The following is a 16,620-nucleotide window of genomic DNA, read 5'->3' on the forward strand; positions in this document are numbered from 1 at the left end:
GTGGCCAGAGCGGAGCAGGATGAGTCCTCAGACAGGCTGCCGGCGGGTGGCCAGGAGGCGCCCAGGCTCTCTCCACGCGCTGTTTGTTATTGTTGTCCCGGGGAAGTAGGTTGTTCTGACCTTGGCTGCCGGGTTAGTGTAAGCGCGCTTAGAAATGACTACATGTCACTTACCAACCAGTGATACTAACCAGAAAAGGGCTCAGCCGAAGAAAGGCCCGTGCCGTCAAGAGTGGCAGGTATCGGCGTGAGTCTTCCTTGGCAGTCGTCCCTCAGTGTCGTGGGGTTTGGTTCCAGGACCCCCGCGGATACGAGACCCGTGATGCTCATGTCTCCTGTATAAAAGGGCGCAGTATTGGCATGTAACCCGCCCACATCCCCCGTGTCCCTGACATCATCTCTAGATCACTGACAACACCTAATACAATCTCAGTGCCACATGACTCTTTGCCGGTGCAAGGCAAGTCCAGGTTTTGCTTTTTTAAACTTTCAGGAATTTTTTCTGAATATTTTCAGTCTGAGGTTGGTTGAGTCCTTGAATGCGGAACCTGTGTATATGGGGGGAAGGACGGGGGAGTGGGAGTGACTGTACTCAGTCGTCAGTGGGAAGAAGCTAACAGGAGCATAAACAGGTCTGCTTTCTAGTCTCAGGAAAGAAGCCACTTTTGAAAAGACTTACATTTAGTAAAAAATGAATAATTAAGATGGTAGGTTTTGGCCTCATTTTTAATGGTGATCTGGTTTGAAATATAGAAAGCATATCTTAGTGTAAGAATCCTAGCAAGAGCCGAAGGCTTTTTATGTGATACATTTTACTATTTTTAATCATTTATGGAGCACTTCATTATTTGCAAAGTACTGCAGATAATTTTATTACATGTTTAAATGTTTTATTAGTGGTGGGTACCTATATATATAGTGGATATAAAATAAGATAGGAGTCTTTGCTGTGTAATAACTATTTCTTATTTGTTTCAAAAATACATAAATATCCATGATCAGATAGTCTCATTAATATATTTCTGCTCCCAGACACATTCTTTCTGGGATGGTGTCAACGGGCTCCTTATGTCCTAGAGCTAAAGCTCCCCGCACACCCACCCCAGAAAAAACCCTCTCCCCTCATGCTTTAGCTGCTGTACTTAGTACTTGGTACACATCTGTACTTGGTAGAAATTTCTACAGGCATTAATATGGTTCCTGCACATCAGGTAAGAGTCGGGGCGCCATCACGTGGGGCAGAGGTGGACAAGCCACCATCCGTTCCTAGACCAGGACGTAAAGGCCGCGTCTGTGAGGCTGTTGTTCCACCGGGTGTTCAGCCTGTCCTTGAGTCCCAAACCTCTCTTCCTCATTTTACAAACAGCATGTTCTTACTTCAGAAAAATGGGAGAGAAATTGATTGCGTAAACCACGGTTGGTTAACATCTTGGTTAGTACGTACTAGCATTTTTTTTGAAGTATATTTGATTTACAATGTTGTGTTAGTTTCAGGTGTATAGCACAGCAGTTCAGTTATATATCTATATATACACATATATATGTGTGTGTATATATATTCTTTTTCAGATTCTTTTCCATTATGTTATTACAAGATATTGAATAGAGTTCCCTGTGCTATACAGTAGGTCCTTGTTGGTTACCTGTTTTATATATAGTAGTGTGTATATGTTAATCCCAAACTCCTAATTTATCCCTCCCACCACTTCCCCTTTGGTAACCATAAGTTTGTTTTCTATGTCTGTGAATCTATTTATGTTTTGTATATAAGTTCATTTGTATCTTTTTTTTTTTAGATTCCACATATAAGCGATACCATGATGGTATTACGTACTAACATTTAGTTTAGTATGTGTGTGTATACATGCAGTGTGTCTCTGTGTGAATATGGATAGATATATATATGTATTTGTGTTATACAGACACAATTCCATATTACAGTTGACCCTTGAACAACACGGATGTGAACTGTGTGGATCCACCTACACATGGATTTTTTCCTGCAGGTCCTGGATCCAGTCCTCCTTGGATTATTTCTTTAGGATCAATCCTAGGAGGAGACTGACTGGGTCAGAGCAGGGACAGTTTTGAGACACATTAATACAGACTATTAATACGTATTTTTCAGAAACAGTATAGCAGTGCACATTTACCAGTACCAAGTGCACGTACTTGCTTTCATGTCTCCTTGTCTGCCCTGACTTGTTCTTTTTAAAAAATTGTTTTTTCTCATTTCTTAGGCTAACAATGGCATTTGCTTTTTTTTCTCTTTTTTCTTTCTTTTTTTGGGGGGGTGGGGGCGGTGGGAGCTCTTGAAGGTCAACTCACTAGTAAATTGTGATTTGCATCTCTTCCATTACTAATGTATTATTTTTTTTACTGCCTTTTATAGTTCTCTGAATTCACTATTTCATGTTTCACAAATCTTTGAGCATCTATACGTGATAAGGGCCATAGTAAAGAAATACTGTTAGAGGCTAAAACCAGTGCCCTAGACAAGGCCACTGGCCCAGGACCTCACCCAGAGGAGGAGACAGGACACAGTCGCAGCTGACGGTTACCTGGAATGCGAGGCTGTCTGTTATGCGGGCAGGATGGGTGAGCTAGACCACACCCTAGAGCAGTGTTTCCCAGCCCACTTTTCAGTACTGGCGCCTGAGGAACGTTGTTAGCCATTTCCCTAATCGCTCACCACCACCCTGAGCCCGCAGGAAGCTGAAGACTAAGGAGTCAGGTTTTACGTTGGGTTACCCGTTGTCCCCAAGACCCAAGTCCCATCCCCTGTGTGTGCGCCGGTGGGCTCTTCGGGTTGCTCTCAGTGCCTTTTTAAAGGATCCCTGCTTCTTTCAGACCCCGCCCCTCCCCCTACTCCTCAGTGAATGGCCTCACCTCCCCACGCCCACCCCCAGACAGAAGCCTTCCCTTCCCTCCCCTCCGGGCACTCGCCTCCGGAGGTCTGCGGTCAGGATTCTTCCCCGACTACAGCTCTCTCCTTCCTTCCCAGCAGGCAGTCGGCCTGTCTCCAGCTTGGTCCGCCTTTGCTCTGTAAGGCTCCGAGTGTTTGGTTAGGAACGAGCACTGAGTCTCGCTGTCCCTGGCGCTGCCCCCCGGAGCTTGGCGATTTGCAGACCCCCGGAGCTGCCTCCTCACTGCCCGCCGCTGCTCGTTCACCTCCCATCTCCTGGATCTGACCTCCACCCGCGCGCGTCTCCTCCCTGCTCCCAGGACGCCACCTTCCTTCACTCTGGCTCTGCGTCCCCGCCTGGCCGACTGGACGGCCCGTCCCCCCTGCCCCGGCCGCTGCCCACACCCTCCACGGGCAGGTTCTCCCACGTTCCGTCTCGGGCGGGCACAGGCCACACGGCCAGCTGCTTATGTTTCTTTTCCTCTGAATATCTCAGAGGCCCAGATTGTCACCCAGTCTTGTCCCCCTGCCTTCTGCACCCCACACACTGCTCCAGGCCACCTGCAGCCGTGCTTTTCAGGCTCAGCACTGAGGACAGTGGGGTTTGGTTTGGGGTTTTGGGTTTTTCTCGTGGGTTTTTTTTTTTTTTTTTGACTTTCCAGTCTTCAGCAGACTAAAACTTTTGTAAAATTCAATATCAATTAATAATAATGAGAAAAATGAGATGTACCACATGCAAGCCCCCTTTTGTTACTATTTTATTCAATAGACATCTCATCCTGTAGAAGTTTCTCAGCCTCTGAGCCTTTCTTGCTGTGGACCAGTCACAAGCCATTGAGGGGGCATGGTCCACAGTCCCTCCGAGGTGGCAGCGGCCACGTGTCCTGTCAGGACCACACAGTATCCTGGGCCCTGCGGGCCGCTCGGTCCCCGGGCAGCAGATGAGCACCCACCCCCTCGGAGGGTGCACAGAGCTGCCTGGAGCCTGCAGAAGGGGCCAAGCGGCAGTGGGTGTGGTCCACAAGCCGACGCGGGGTCTGGGGGACTGGGTACCCTCCCGAATGCTGTGGCGACATCTGCATGGCCCCTCAGATTAACTCTTCATCACTGCAGGGGCTGCTGTTTCAAGAATGTCGCCATGCTCTTGGCAGCCTGCACAGGGGCCTGGCCTTACCTGCCCCCGTCCTCACCTGGGCTGCCCTCCCTCACCTGCCCCCCTCCCTCGGGCCACAGGGCCTTCCCTCCTGCTCCTGAGCTTCCCGACCGCTCACGCCTGCCCTCCTCACTGGGTCATCCCTTACTCGCTTTCAGCTGAAGTCCTTTCCTGGGAAGACTGCCCCATGCCCTCTGTTGCGACCTAGTGTCACCAGCAGGAGGGGTCAGCGTGTGTGACGCAAGCGGGCAGAAAGAGGCCGTCACCAAGCCCTGCACACGGGATCCGCAGAGATGTACACACAGAGCTGGTCCGAGCTCAGCAGAACACCTTCCCTGTCCCTTTCCACGTTTGCAGCTCAAGGAGGATACACACGGCCGCTGTTACCATAGAAAAGGGATTATCGCGCTGAGTTTAGACCGCAGAGAGCATCTGAAGATGGTTTTAGTATAAATTATCTTAACCAGCCTAAAAATATTTCTGAGCTACCCACCAGAACGTGGAAGTCCTGTGTTCCTGGAAATCGTTACTGTCGTACTTTGGACCGTTTCGAGGGAAGTGGCTCCAGTCCGGTCTCAGGATGGACCAGTGGCTCTCAGAGCTGGACAGCATATGGCCCTGGAGCAGGAGGCCTGACACTGCGCTGTCTCTGTGCCAGTCTTCTCATCGTGGAAAGGAAAAGCTGCAAGATATATTTTAAGAAATCGGGTTTGCGTCATCCTGTCACAGTTGCAGCTTGCTGACAGGAATCCGATAGCTGGTGCTGGCTGTCGGGCCAGTGAGGAAAATAACGCGAGAGGAAAATAATGCGAGAAAGTGTTGAGAAGCCCACGCAACACTGAGAGACCACTGCACGCCTATGAGAGCGCTGGAATCCAGGCTCTGACCCCGCAGGTGCCGGCGGGCGGGCAGCCAGCAGGCTCCACTCCCTGCTGGTGGAGGGCAGGTGTGCACAGCCTTGAGGATCCTTGTAAAGCCAGATGATCCTGCCATCCAGTCCGGCAGCCCTGCTCCTTGCTCTGCCCAGAGGATTTCAAACTCATGTCCACACAAAAGCCTGCGCTTGCATGTTCATAGCACCTTTATTCATCGTGGCCAAAGATTGGTGCCCTTCAGCAGGTGAATGGGTAACGGTCGTTCGTCCAGACGCTGGACTATCACTCAGCACTAAAAAGCCACGACCTGTCGGGTCGCGAGGAGCCTGAGGTGCCCGTGGCTGGGGCGGGCAGGCGGCGTGCGTTAGGGCACACGGCCAGTTCACCGTGGAGCCTGGACTCGTGCCGCACCAACATCCTTGCCGGCAGACCGGACCCGCCTCTGCCGTGCGGGCTGGGCCGTGCGTCAACACGGCGGTGGGTGGTGCCTGTTCTGTCGGGAGAGCCTGCGTCCAGCATCCACTTCTAGCTTTTTAGAGGGTCAAACGTTCCCTCTGGTGATGCTTCCCCGCCCATTTGCCTGGTGGCCCTCCTTTCTGTGTCGCGTCAGGGCAGAGATGGGCACGGTGAGGCCGAGTCCCCGAGCCCGTGTGTCAGTATCAGCCAGCGTCCGTGTGGTTCTAGTTCTAACGTGAAGGGCTGCATGTGGATACACGGCCTAGAACATGTTGTGTCGGCGTAGTTCATTGATTTATTTTTCATATTGAGAACAGAGAATCATGTTAAACATATAAACCACTTACAGTCAGTCACACACAGACCTTAGATACAGATATACCCAGCACACAGATTAAAATTAAATATTCGATTGTAATTTGATAAAAATCACAAGATAGAGGTCTTGCTAAAAAGGAAAGCAGCCTTACGGATTTGTGGTCGGGGAGCTTTCGGCGAGAATTCTGCCCCCGCGCTCTGTCAGTGGTTAACTGGTAAGATACTCCCTTTCGCTCGTCTTGAAGCGCGTCTCCGGCTCGGCACCCGTCCTGCCTAACGCCCGTCCGGCCTTCGCGTCTGAGCGGCCGATCCCTTGGTGACGTGTCCCCGTGTCTTTCAGAGCTGCAAGAACTGGAGGGCAGCCGTGGACCTGTGCGGGCGGCTCCTTACGGCCCACGGCCAAGGCTACGGCAAGAGCGGGCTGCCGACCAGCCACACCGCCGACTCCCTGCAGGTACCTCCCTGAGCCTTCTCGGCTTCAGCAGCGTCTGGGGGCTGGAAGGGCCTTCAATTCTAAGGAGGGAGGAGCGCGGAAAGGAGAGTTCTGAACGACGCGAAGCTCCTCCGACGGGAAGGAGCAGCTGCAGAAGTCCTTAAATTCCCGCCTCTCCACGGGGCGTTTGCTTTTATTCGAAATTCTATGAGAACCCCCACCCCCACCCCGCCACAAATCGAATCAGCCTCCAGATTCTCCAAGTCCGCGAAGAGCTGGTGAGAGGAGGGACCCTGGAGGCCTCCGGGCACAGCGGTCTGGGGTGTGCTCCTGTGTCTCCGCCTGCCCGCCGGGAGCTGGCGGGGCGCGGTCAGGAGCACACGGCTACGTGCCCAAGGCCTCTGGCCCAAGCGGAGGAGGTTTGCCTTCCTCATCTCCGAAGCCCGTCCGCACGGCCAGGGTGGCCCTCCCCGGACACAGCTCCGCTTCCCGCGTGAGCCGACCCCCGCTCCCTCTTCACCGTTGTCCCCAAGACTGCCGCCACCTTCGTGCTCTGCAGCTGCGAGCCCCACCCGCCGCCCCCAGGTTACAGGCGGCCGTGCACGGCGGGCGGGAGCGGGGCGGCGCGGCCTTCGCTCGCTCGGAGCGGTGCCCGGCTTTTCAGTCCGGCCCTTGCCACGTGGTCGCTGCTTTTACACCTCGTTTCTCTCCGTGGTGGACCGAGGTTGACTTGCGTCACTTCCGAGGCCCCAACCCTGCCCTCTCACGTGGCCTCCACTGCTTTCCTGAAGGTGCCGTGGGTTTTGGCCACCGGAACCGGCAGCGCCCCCCATGCCCCGCCCCCCGGGATGCCACGCCCTTCGCCGCTCCCCCGACCCAGCTCCGCCCGCTCCCCCTGCCCTCGCCCCAGGCCCTGGATTCTGCTCTCCTTCCGGGAGGGGGTGTGTCTTTTCAAATCCGTTTTTATAAACCTGTAATTATGCAAACGTGCTAAGAAAGAAAGTTAGTTTAGCTCTTGTTTTAGTGTATTTGAAATCGAGCTCTAATACCAAATTAAAAGGGAATAGGAAACTCTGAACCTGCGACCCACAGATAACCTATTTCAATTGTGTTTTGTGTTTTTAGCTTTGGTTTGTGAGGCTGGCACTGCTGGTGAAGCTGGGCCTTTTCCAGAACGCCGAGATGGAGTTCGAGCCCTTCGGAAACCTGGATCAGCCAGACCTCTATTACGAGTACTACCCTCACGTGTACCCTGGGCGTAGGGGTAAGGCTGGGGGTTAACGTCAGTGCTTCTGCATGTGCTTTGCTTTGCCTGCACTTACGTATCCAGTCCTGGTCATCAGATGAGCGGCCCGCAGTGGGCCTTGACCTACAGGGTGACCTCACTCTGGCTCCTGAACACACTGAGCTGGACAGACCCACTGACGCATCCGTCTGCCCATTCTCGGGCACCTGCTGTGCCATGGCACTAAGATCTGGTATGAAGATTAGGTGGTGACATTCAGACTGTGCTCCGGAGTAAAAAATAATCTTGTATCGTGACCTAGTGCAAACGTACACGACAGAAATGAAACAGAGACAGACAGTCATGCAGCAGTACTTACTCTGTGCCATTTTCTCCTAGTCTCCATTCTGATTAATCTATTGAAAAGTCTGGTTGCAGCCCACCAATGGGTCAGGACCATCCTTTGGAGACACTGGGCTGCAGCATGGGGTAGTTGTCGCAAGGTGGCCAGAAATAAGACTCGGGGCAGGGAGAGGGCCGGTTACAAAGAGCCTTCTGGAGCAGCCTTGAGGTAGAATGAACACCTCTTGGTGGAGAACCTTGTCAATATGTTTGAAACCCATCAAATGTTTGTATTAGATGTAAAACAGTTGGGAAGGACCTCTGAGAGGCGGCATAAGCATGGGCACTGAAAGCCCGGGCTGTGGACCCAGACTCCCTGTTAAGTCCTGGCCCCTCCTCTTACTCGCGTGTGACCTTGGGCCAGTGATCCGGCATCTCTGCCCCGGTGTCCTTATCGGTACCACAGGGGTGGTAACCGTGCTTCTTCCTGGAGAGTCACAAAGAGTAAATGAGGTCGTATGTGTACATTGCTTAGAAGTGGCCGCACGCAGTGATCACTGCACTGGCTATTTGTCTTATCTGTTCTTGATTCACGAGTGACACACCGTAGATCGCTGCCGTCTTTTGTAAGATTGGCTGGTCATCGTCTGTTGGATGCAGCAGTGGAGCGACAGAGAAAGGTCCTGGTTGCCAGGAAATGCAGAGCCTAATTGGGGAAGAAAATATAAAAACAGGACAAGAGACTACAAAGGCCCAATTAATAATAAACGTGGTAATTTTTGTAGAAGTTCCAAAAAATCAAATCAACATCTTCCTTAACTTGGTAGGTAAACGATGAACTAAGAGGACTAGAAGTGAAAACACGTTTCTCAACTTCTTTTGGGGTTGTTTTTCCTTAAATCTCAGATCCTTTGTCTTTGGGGGACACAGGGAAGGTTGGGGATTAGGCTCTCTTAGTCCTCGGTGCTTTATCCTTCATCATCTTCACTTTTCTCGTGATGGGAGGTGGTCTGTATTGCCCTGAGTTTTCCCAGGCTCGAAGGAGGATTTTCAGCGTGAGGTACTGTTAGACTTTTAGCCTCACTAGTGTAAAAATTCTTTTTCTTCTTTTTGACTAAAGGAACTCACCCCTTGTAGAAAAGGGGGGGAAAAAAAGGGCAGAAATCAGACCTGTTGTCTCGATGAGGTTGGCTCGACTGAGTGGAAGTGAACCGGCCGTGCTATACTGCTCGGAATCAGGAAGGGGGCGGCAGGGTTCCCGCCCCAAATTTGTGAAACTTCTTACCAGCCAGTGGCCTGTCGGGTCCAGCTAGTCTCCGGAGGACCAGGTGAGAAGGGCCCAAAGCCAGGAGCCCTGGTGAGCAAGCATTCAGGGTGTGGCCCCAGCCGTAGTGGTGGCTCCACAGGTTTAGAAGTGGGTGGGAGGCCCCCCTGGCCTTGCTCACCCGCCCACGCTTCCTGCTCTGGGACCCCGTGGTGTCTGCACAGGGCAGACAGACACGTCCTCCTCCTCTCTCGGAAGGTCACCCTCGCACACTTGTGCCAGGAAGCCCCCAGCACTGGGGAGCAGGGCTGTATCTGTCCTCTCGCTCCATAAGGCTCATCCATGCACCCGGCGTTGTAGGGGAGTCCACGTCCTCCCGTGCTCATGTGGAGAGGCCCAGCATCCCCTGGTTGTCCGGGGGCTACTCCCCCAGCGTGGGAGGTCCTGCGTTCCTTTCTCGCCTACACTTCCTAGCCATTTGTGGTCCATCCCTTCCGCAGGAGGCAGTGAGCAGGCTTCTACCCCAAATGAGGATGTGTCTCTGTTGCCACTTCTTAATAGTGGAAAGGTGTTCGATGGAAAGGTTAAAGGCATGCTACATGGTGAAGTGCGGGGATATTTCTGTTCAGTAAATTCTACCTGGCAGCCTTGATAATCAAGAGACGGCTGTTCCCGTGCTTCTGGTTAGGAGCAGCTATGTTTCCCTTCAGCCTAGGAAAAAAGTGTTTCTTCCCACCGTGCCTGACTGTGGCCTGACGGCTCCTGCGCCGGCCTGCCCACGGCCTCCCCCTCACCCCCGGGCCTGGTCACGCTCGCGGCAGAGCGCGGGACCCTCTGCTGGGTCCGGGCGTGGGCAGCTGATGCCCATAGGTGTTTTGTCTGCTGCTGACAAAAACTCAGAACTCTTTGAGCGCGCAGGCCATCGCCCAGTGGCTCTAAACTACAGGTACTCTGTCCTGTGGCCACTGCGGCCCTGCTCGCTCTCCTCATGGACAGAGGTCCGTGGAGGCGACGCCGAGCTTCCTGCGAAGTGAGGAATCGGGTCCTCAGGTCCAGGCGTAGAACTCTGCCGTCCTTCCCCTCAACTCTTAGAACTTCTCGTCCTGAGGACGTGCGCACTGAACGCAGGCTTCTGATTCTGCCTGGAATTACATTGCACTGGGACGGGGATAAAGGGGAGCTGGTGGCCCTGCGTCATTAAGCAGCTCAGTTAGATTATGGAATAGACAGAAATCCTGTATATAGTTGAGCTGAAGCGTGTGAGCGTTCATCCATAATGACACGCTGAATGTTTACACATTTTTCTTCTCATTTTGTGGTGTAACAAGCCTAAGTGTGAGATTTTGATTCATTCATTTCATTTTAGCTTCCAGTATATAAGCAAAGCAGGTCATTAAAATGTGCTTTTAAAAGGGAGCTATAATGATATAAACAAATAACATTTATGAATGAGCTTTAATATATTTTATTTAAATATTGGACATATTTTTACCCATTCAGAATATTCATAACAAGTCGTAATGAATCATAAGTAAAAATCATGAAATTTTCTTTTTTAATTTTCATCTAAGAAAGGAAGAGTATTGTGGTCTTATGTATCCTCTGACATTTCTAGCAGGGTTTTTTTGTTTGTTTGTTTGTTTGTTTGTTTTTTGCAGTACGTGGGCCTCTCACTGTTGTGGCCCCTCCCATTGCGGAGCACAGGCTCCGGACGCGCAGGCTCAGCGGCCATGGCTCACGGGCCCAGCCGCTCCGCGGCATGTGGGATCTTCCCGGACCGGGGCACGAACCCGCGTCCCCTGCATCAGCAGGCGGACTCTCAACCACTGCGCCACCAGGGAAGCCCTCTAGCAGTTTTCATGGAGTTACTTTCCGGGAGAGTGTGTTTTCACACCCTCAGGCCGCCTTTGAATCAGTTGTTTGGAATTCTCACCCTTGTTTGCAAGAATGAATGCGGGCAGTGGTTGCTGAACAGCCCCGGAGGCTGGAGGGGCCCCTTCCGTGAGCTCTGTCCTCGCTCGTCCCTCACCTGTGTCCTCCCTCTTCGCGCTCTCCGTCGGTTGCTGCTCCCCCTCCTTGCTGTATGTGCATCCCTGTAATTCCAGCCCCGAGGGGCTGGGCCAGAAGCTGCTCGCATCAAGCATCTCAGACTGCCCACAGCGTGGTGAGCAGAGCTTATTCTCAGGTGTGGGGTTTAGAAGCCCTGGCGGGAGGCTGTGAATAGACAGCTCGCGTCTCCTCCTTGACGTGTGGTCCCCACACCCCAGCAGGACACACCAGATGTGATACGCTAGGGTGACACCCAGCCACCGAGCTTCTCCACCTGTAACTGTCACACAGCTCGGGAAACCCAGAGCTTCAGCGCCGGTCGTGCCAGTAGAAGATGTCAGAACAGTGGCCTGAGCCCGGAGCCTCAGCGGCACCGTGAGGACCTGTCCCCTCTGCCGGGCAAGGTTGTCTTTCCTGTCGGCGTCCCGCTGCTTGAGGGATGGCAGGCCCCTGTCTAGAACTCTGATTGTGCTTCCAGCAGGGTCCTCACACACAGTTTTGCAGAACCAGATGTCACTGGGCTGCTTGAGTGGTTCCCGCAGGTGGAGACGCTTGATTTTTCTGTCACTCGTGTCCTGTGTACTCTTACCCATCCAGTTCTGTCCTTTTTGAGAGGTTCTATGTTGGGATGCCTCCCGGTTGAATCCACTCTTTACTCAACAAAAATTAAATTTTTTTAAATGTCAAAAAAGAGTTTTATTAAGCACTCAGATAGTTAACAAATATTAACATTTTTTTCATATTTACTTCAGACTTTTTTTGTAATAAACTCAAGTATTATTGATTCAGCCTTTAAAGCTCCCCATTTCCATCCCCTCCCAAAGCAGCTTAACGTGAATTTGTGTTTCCATATCATGTTTTGACATTTCCACTGCATACACACACATACCCACATACACAATGCAGAGAGAACCGCAGGCTTTTGAAATGTACATGAGGAGCGTGTCTTCATTTTGCCTCTTTTTCCCACGTAACATTATTTGTATCCATACATATCCATGAGGTGAGCGAGTAGGATCTTTCCAATTCCAGGCCCTAATGAACGATGCACTGTGGTGCGTGTTTCTCTTTGGCCACATGTTCCTGCATTTCTCTAAGGTATAAATTAAAAGTCTCAGCGCCAGGCTGTGTGGTGGTTGTGTTTCCAGTCTTACAAGAAATGGTCAAATTACTTTCCAAAGTAGTTATACTAATTTAGATTCCCAAAACCAGTGTATCCAAGTTTGTGTTTCCCCACCTGTGAATAAGTCTTATCAATAAGACTTCTGTCTGGTGGGTCTGAAATTCTACCTCTTATTACATCTTCTAGGGTTAAATGGCTTTTGTGTGTTACTGGCTGTTGCAGTTTCCTCTGAGGGGACCCACTCCTTCATAATCTTTGCCCACGTTTCCATTGGGTTATTTTTTGTTACTGATTTGTTGTAGTTCTTTACATATTTTAGGTATTTAATCCTTTATTTGTTATGAATCTTGCAAATATCTTTTCCCATTCTGGGAAATATTGTTTCTAACCCTAAAAAATACAAACATAACCTTTTTGTCAGCTTAGCAAGGGTCCCCCATGCTCCCTGCCCACACCATCTTTGGCCCTGAAGACAGACACCCCTGTACCACCCTACACAGCCCACAGAGCATTTACCCCTCCCTGGAAACCTGCTCCCACCTTAGCTCCTGGGGAGAAAACAAGAGGGTCACGGATGCCAGCCTTTTCCCAAATAAGTGTTTTGGGTTTTGTTTGTCTTTAATGTTGACAAGTTCAGAATTACTGTTCCTGTTAAGGCTTTAAAGTACTTTTTCAAAACCCTTTACGTTGTTTCCTCTTTTGAGAGCCATTCTTCATATGTTTATAATAGCCTTCTCCCTTTAATTTGCTTTTAATCAAATTATTTTTGATATTGTAATTGTTACACTAAAACAGATTGCTTGTCCTCCTATTGGGTTTGTATTCTTGAGAACTGTTGAGAGGGATTATATCCATGGATAATATTACGAGGTCATTTACTGTGTTTTTTTATGAACGTCTTGCTTTGGTCTGGTGCCTTTGTTACCATTGATAACCAGTGTTGATACATTATTATTAACATTACATTTGGGTTCACTCTTTAAGGTATGCATATTCATTGAAATTTTATCTTCAAATCAGATGAAATGTCCATTCCTGATGTCGTTAACATACCCATTCCTGATGGAGTTCTTTTCAGCCTCTTGTAGGACACTAAGGTTTCCCATCCCAGCACCATCTTTTCTGTCTGTTGTTGGAATTCTATCTCCTGTTCGAAAGAAAGCATAATGTTGGAAGTGAGCTTCGGGCTGTCAAAGTGCACCTCTGCATAGGACAGTTCACTCCAGCTTTCCGTGCACCTGGAGGAAAACTGTGAAGCCACAGATCTCTCTGTTAGAAATGAAAAACATTTTGATGGTTATTTAAGAAACACACAGATAGCAGTGCCTCTTCTGATACTAAATTCAACTCTGTGTGTTTAAGTTATTAGAGCTATAATGATTTCATATGAAGTCTTATTTCAGAACTTAATCCTTATGAATTACCGAATCAGACTAAAGCCGATGAGACAGACACTCTGATTGACCCTCTGGCTCCCATCAGCTCCCTCCCCGCCTGGGTCAGCAAAGGTGAACTGTCGCTGGGTCTTCAGTCCTTTTCTGCCCTCCCTCCAGAATCATGCACCTCACATTTCTAGGTCTCAGACTAAATTCGGAAAATTTTAATCAACACATAACCGTACATGGTGGTTCAGAATTGTCCAGCACATATCACATGTCTTACTTTGTTTTCCATGAGAAAATTCGCTCATGTCTCAGAGTTAACACCTGCTGCTTAGGTTCGATTTCCCGTTTACTTTCCTCTGTGCCAGAACTCTTCCAAGTCTATCACTTCAGCACATTTTCCTCGGTCTGAGAAGGCTGGTTAGTAAATCCTACAGCTCTTCACGTTGCTCGCTCTCCTAGTGAACTCTGGCATGTCCAGTCTTTCCCGGAACAGATGGTTAAGAGAGACTAAAATGTGCAGTTCGGGGCGCCACCTCTATCGTCAGGACACCCGAGTGAAGCCTCCTGTAACCCGTCTTACGTGAGAAATGTGGGAGACACGTGCGTTCCCAGCGCCACCTGCATCAGACTCAGCGTTGCAGGCTCACGCAGAGGCAGTATGGACCACCCTGAATTCCGCTTCCTGCCTCAGGGCTCTGGGGTGGCACCGAATTACCCCTTTACTAGTAAGTCGTCTAGGACTCGCTCAGGCTGGTTTTTTGTTTTCAGATGCAGCCTTGAAGTTGGAAGTGTCTCGTTGAGGGTTGTTTCGTGGCGGGTGAGGGACTCTGTGTTCTCCGCCAGGCACAGGCGTCCCCCGACCTGTGTCCTCAAGGCAGAGCAGAGGAAGCGGGGGCTCCACTCCTCGCGTGCCGCCGGGTCGCAGGGGTCGGGGAAGGACGGGGGTGGGTGCTGGGTCCAGGGAAGCAAGTGCAGAGCAGCAGTCAGGCACCGGGTCCTGCTTGCCTTGACAGCAAGAGGAACTGCCAGGCCCCAAGGGGGACAACTGAGCCTGCCGACCGTGGACAGAGGGTCCACGGAGTCTGCGCTCTGCTGGGCGTCCACCAGGCGCCATGCGCCATCGCATCAGCACGCTCGGGCCTGCCAGCAGCCTGGCCATGTCCCAGTCCCCTGTCCTGCTGGGTGGGTGGCCAGAAAAGTTGAGAGAGGACGCCACCCGCCCAGCACACAGGCGAGTGGGTGGCGGGAGGTCCAGACCGTCTCCACGCCAGGGAAGTCCTGTGCCTGTGTGCCCCCCTGGAGTCAAGCTGACATTCCTCCTCTTGCTTTTTCTTTCAAGTTCGCTGCCCAGCACAGGGCCTGCGTGATTTCTAGTGCATCGTGCTCTGACTCTGTGGCTGCCGAGTGGGTCTGCAGTACTGCAGGGGGCTCGATAACATGCATTGTATAGGAGTGTTTTCATTTAATGTTTTCTAAATGATTAATGAGAGCACTTCTGCCGTATTTATACCGACCTAGATTTTGGCAGGTCATGACTTTATGTGGGAACTTTCCAGAAAAACAGATCCACTGGGAAACACGTTTCCTTCCAGACTCTGACTTGCCCTCTTTTTCAAGGCGTGCCCTCCACGTGGGGGAGACAGGCTTCTGGCTGGTGCGGAGCCATGCGTATCTCATGTTGCTGGATTCTTCTGGCATGAGGGCTTCACTGATCCCCAGTGACTTCACACGGAGCCAGGCTGGGTTTGCTAGACTGAGAGAATCAGTTTAAAGGTACTTGTATTTGCATTTCTTTAAAACAAACAAACAAACAAAAGCAGGAAAGGCCTGAGTTACGTTGAAACCGTTTCTGTTGTGTTTTATTGGCGAGGTCGTGGGGTTTGCTTGGGAACAGTGGTCACATCCCCTTCGTGACCAGCGTACATCCAGCGCCTATGCTTTGCATTGGCACCTAAAACCCACTGAGTAACGGGCTGTTCACCTGTTCAAGCTGGGATTAATAGACAGCGTTTCTCCAGCTGCTTTTCTTGTTTTGGCTGTATGAACAGTATATTTTTCTAGAGAGGGGCATTTCTCTTTTTGATGTGTCCTGAGGCTGTGTGTGTGCTTCCCTCTCGAGTTCTGCTCTGTGAGATTTTTAAGCAGTATGAGACCTTCCCAGTGGTACCAAGAGAGAAGAGGGGGAAACCGCTTCCCACTTTAGCCCTGGCTTTCTCCCGGGCACCCCCAGGAAAGCCACGCGCGGGTGTGCCGTGGTCTAGGAGGACCAGCGCTGGCTCTGCTCTTCCTGCTCCCGGCCGTCTGGATATAGTCCAACTCCAGATGCGAGTCACAGGGAGGCTCGTGGAGTGTCACCTGTTGCCGGCGTCGGCCTGCGTCCACCTCCCAGAGCTGCGGGAGGGAGCCTGGTCCAGCACAGACAGGCTCTGGTGGAAAGCTCGACAGTTTGGGACAGGGATGTCTGTTACTCCATGGAAGACGGTGCCTGGAGAGAAGACGGTGTGAGGGCCCAGAGAAGACAGAACTGCAGGCACGTTCTTTGGTCTTCCAGAAGGTCTTTGTTCTGTCTGCGTTAGTTAGGACTTCCAGTACCATGCTCAGTAGGAGTGGTAACAAGGGGAGGGACATTCCGGCACGATTCAGGACCTTAGGGGGAAGCATCTAGCTTCTCACCATTGATTGTGTTGTTAGCTGTAGCTGTTTATAGATGTTCTTTATCAAATTGAAGAAGTTTTCCTCTATTCTTAGTTTGCTGAGGGTTTTAATCATGAATGGGTGGTATATTTTGTCAAATGCTTTTTCTGCTTCTCTTGATTTATTGTGTGATTTTTATTGTTTAGCTTGTTTGATGTGATGGGTTACGCGAATTCATTTTTGAATGTTGAACCAACCTTGCATACCTGGAATAAATCCCAGTTGGTCATGGTGGATAATTTCTTGTATACACTGTTAGTTTTGATTTGCTAATTTTTTGTTAGACTTGATTTAGTTGGATTTGACTTGCTAATTTTGTTGAGGATTTTTGTATCTATGTTCATTAGCTATGTTCATCTATAGTTTTCCTTTCTTATAATACTGATTTTTCTATAAGGG

The 16,620-nt window shown here is 50.7% G+C and overlaps 1 protein-coding gene across 1 annotated transcript in view; it reads left to right on the forward strand.

Moving 5' to 3' along the window:
* The window catches only part of TRAPPC12 (trafficking protein particle complex subunit 12), a 65,341-nt gene that overhangs the window by 20,782 nt on the left and 27,939 nt on the right, over window positions 1-16,620 (forward strand). The window contains exons 4-5 of the mRNA XM_060117161.1: window positions 6,047-6,160; window positions 7,265-7,403. Of these exons, the coding sequence (XP_059973144.1) occupies window positions 6,047-6,160; window positions 7,265-7,403 (253 nt within the window). The remainder of the gene's footprint in view (window positions 1-6,046; window positions 6,161-7,264; window positions 7,404-16,620) is intronic.

The sequence above is a fragment of the Mesoplodon densirostris genome, chromosome 14 (genome assembly GCF_025265405.1).
Source record: "Mesoplodon densirostris isolate mMesDen1 chromosome 14, mMesDen1 primary haplotype, whole genome shotgun sequence".
Classification (NCBI taxonomy): domain Eukaryota; kingdom Metazoa; phylum Chordata; class Mammalia; order Artiodactyla; family Ziphiidae; genus Mesoplodon; species Mesoplodon densirostris.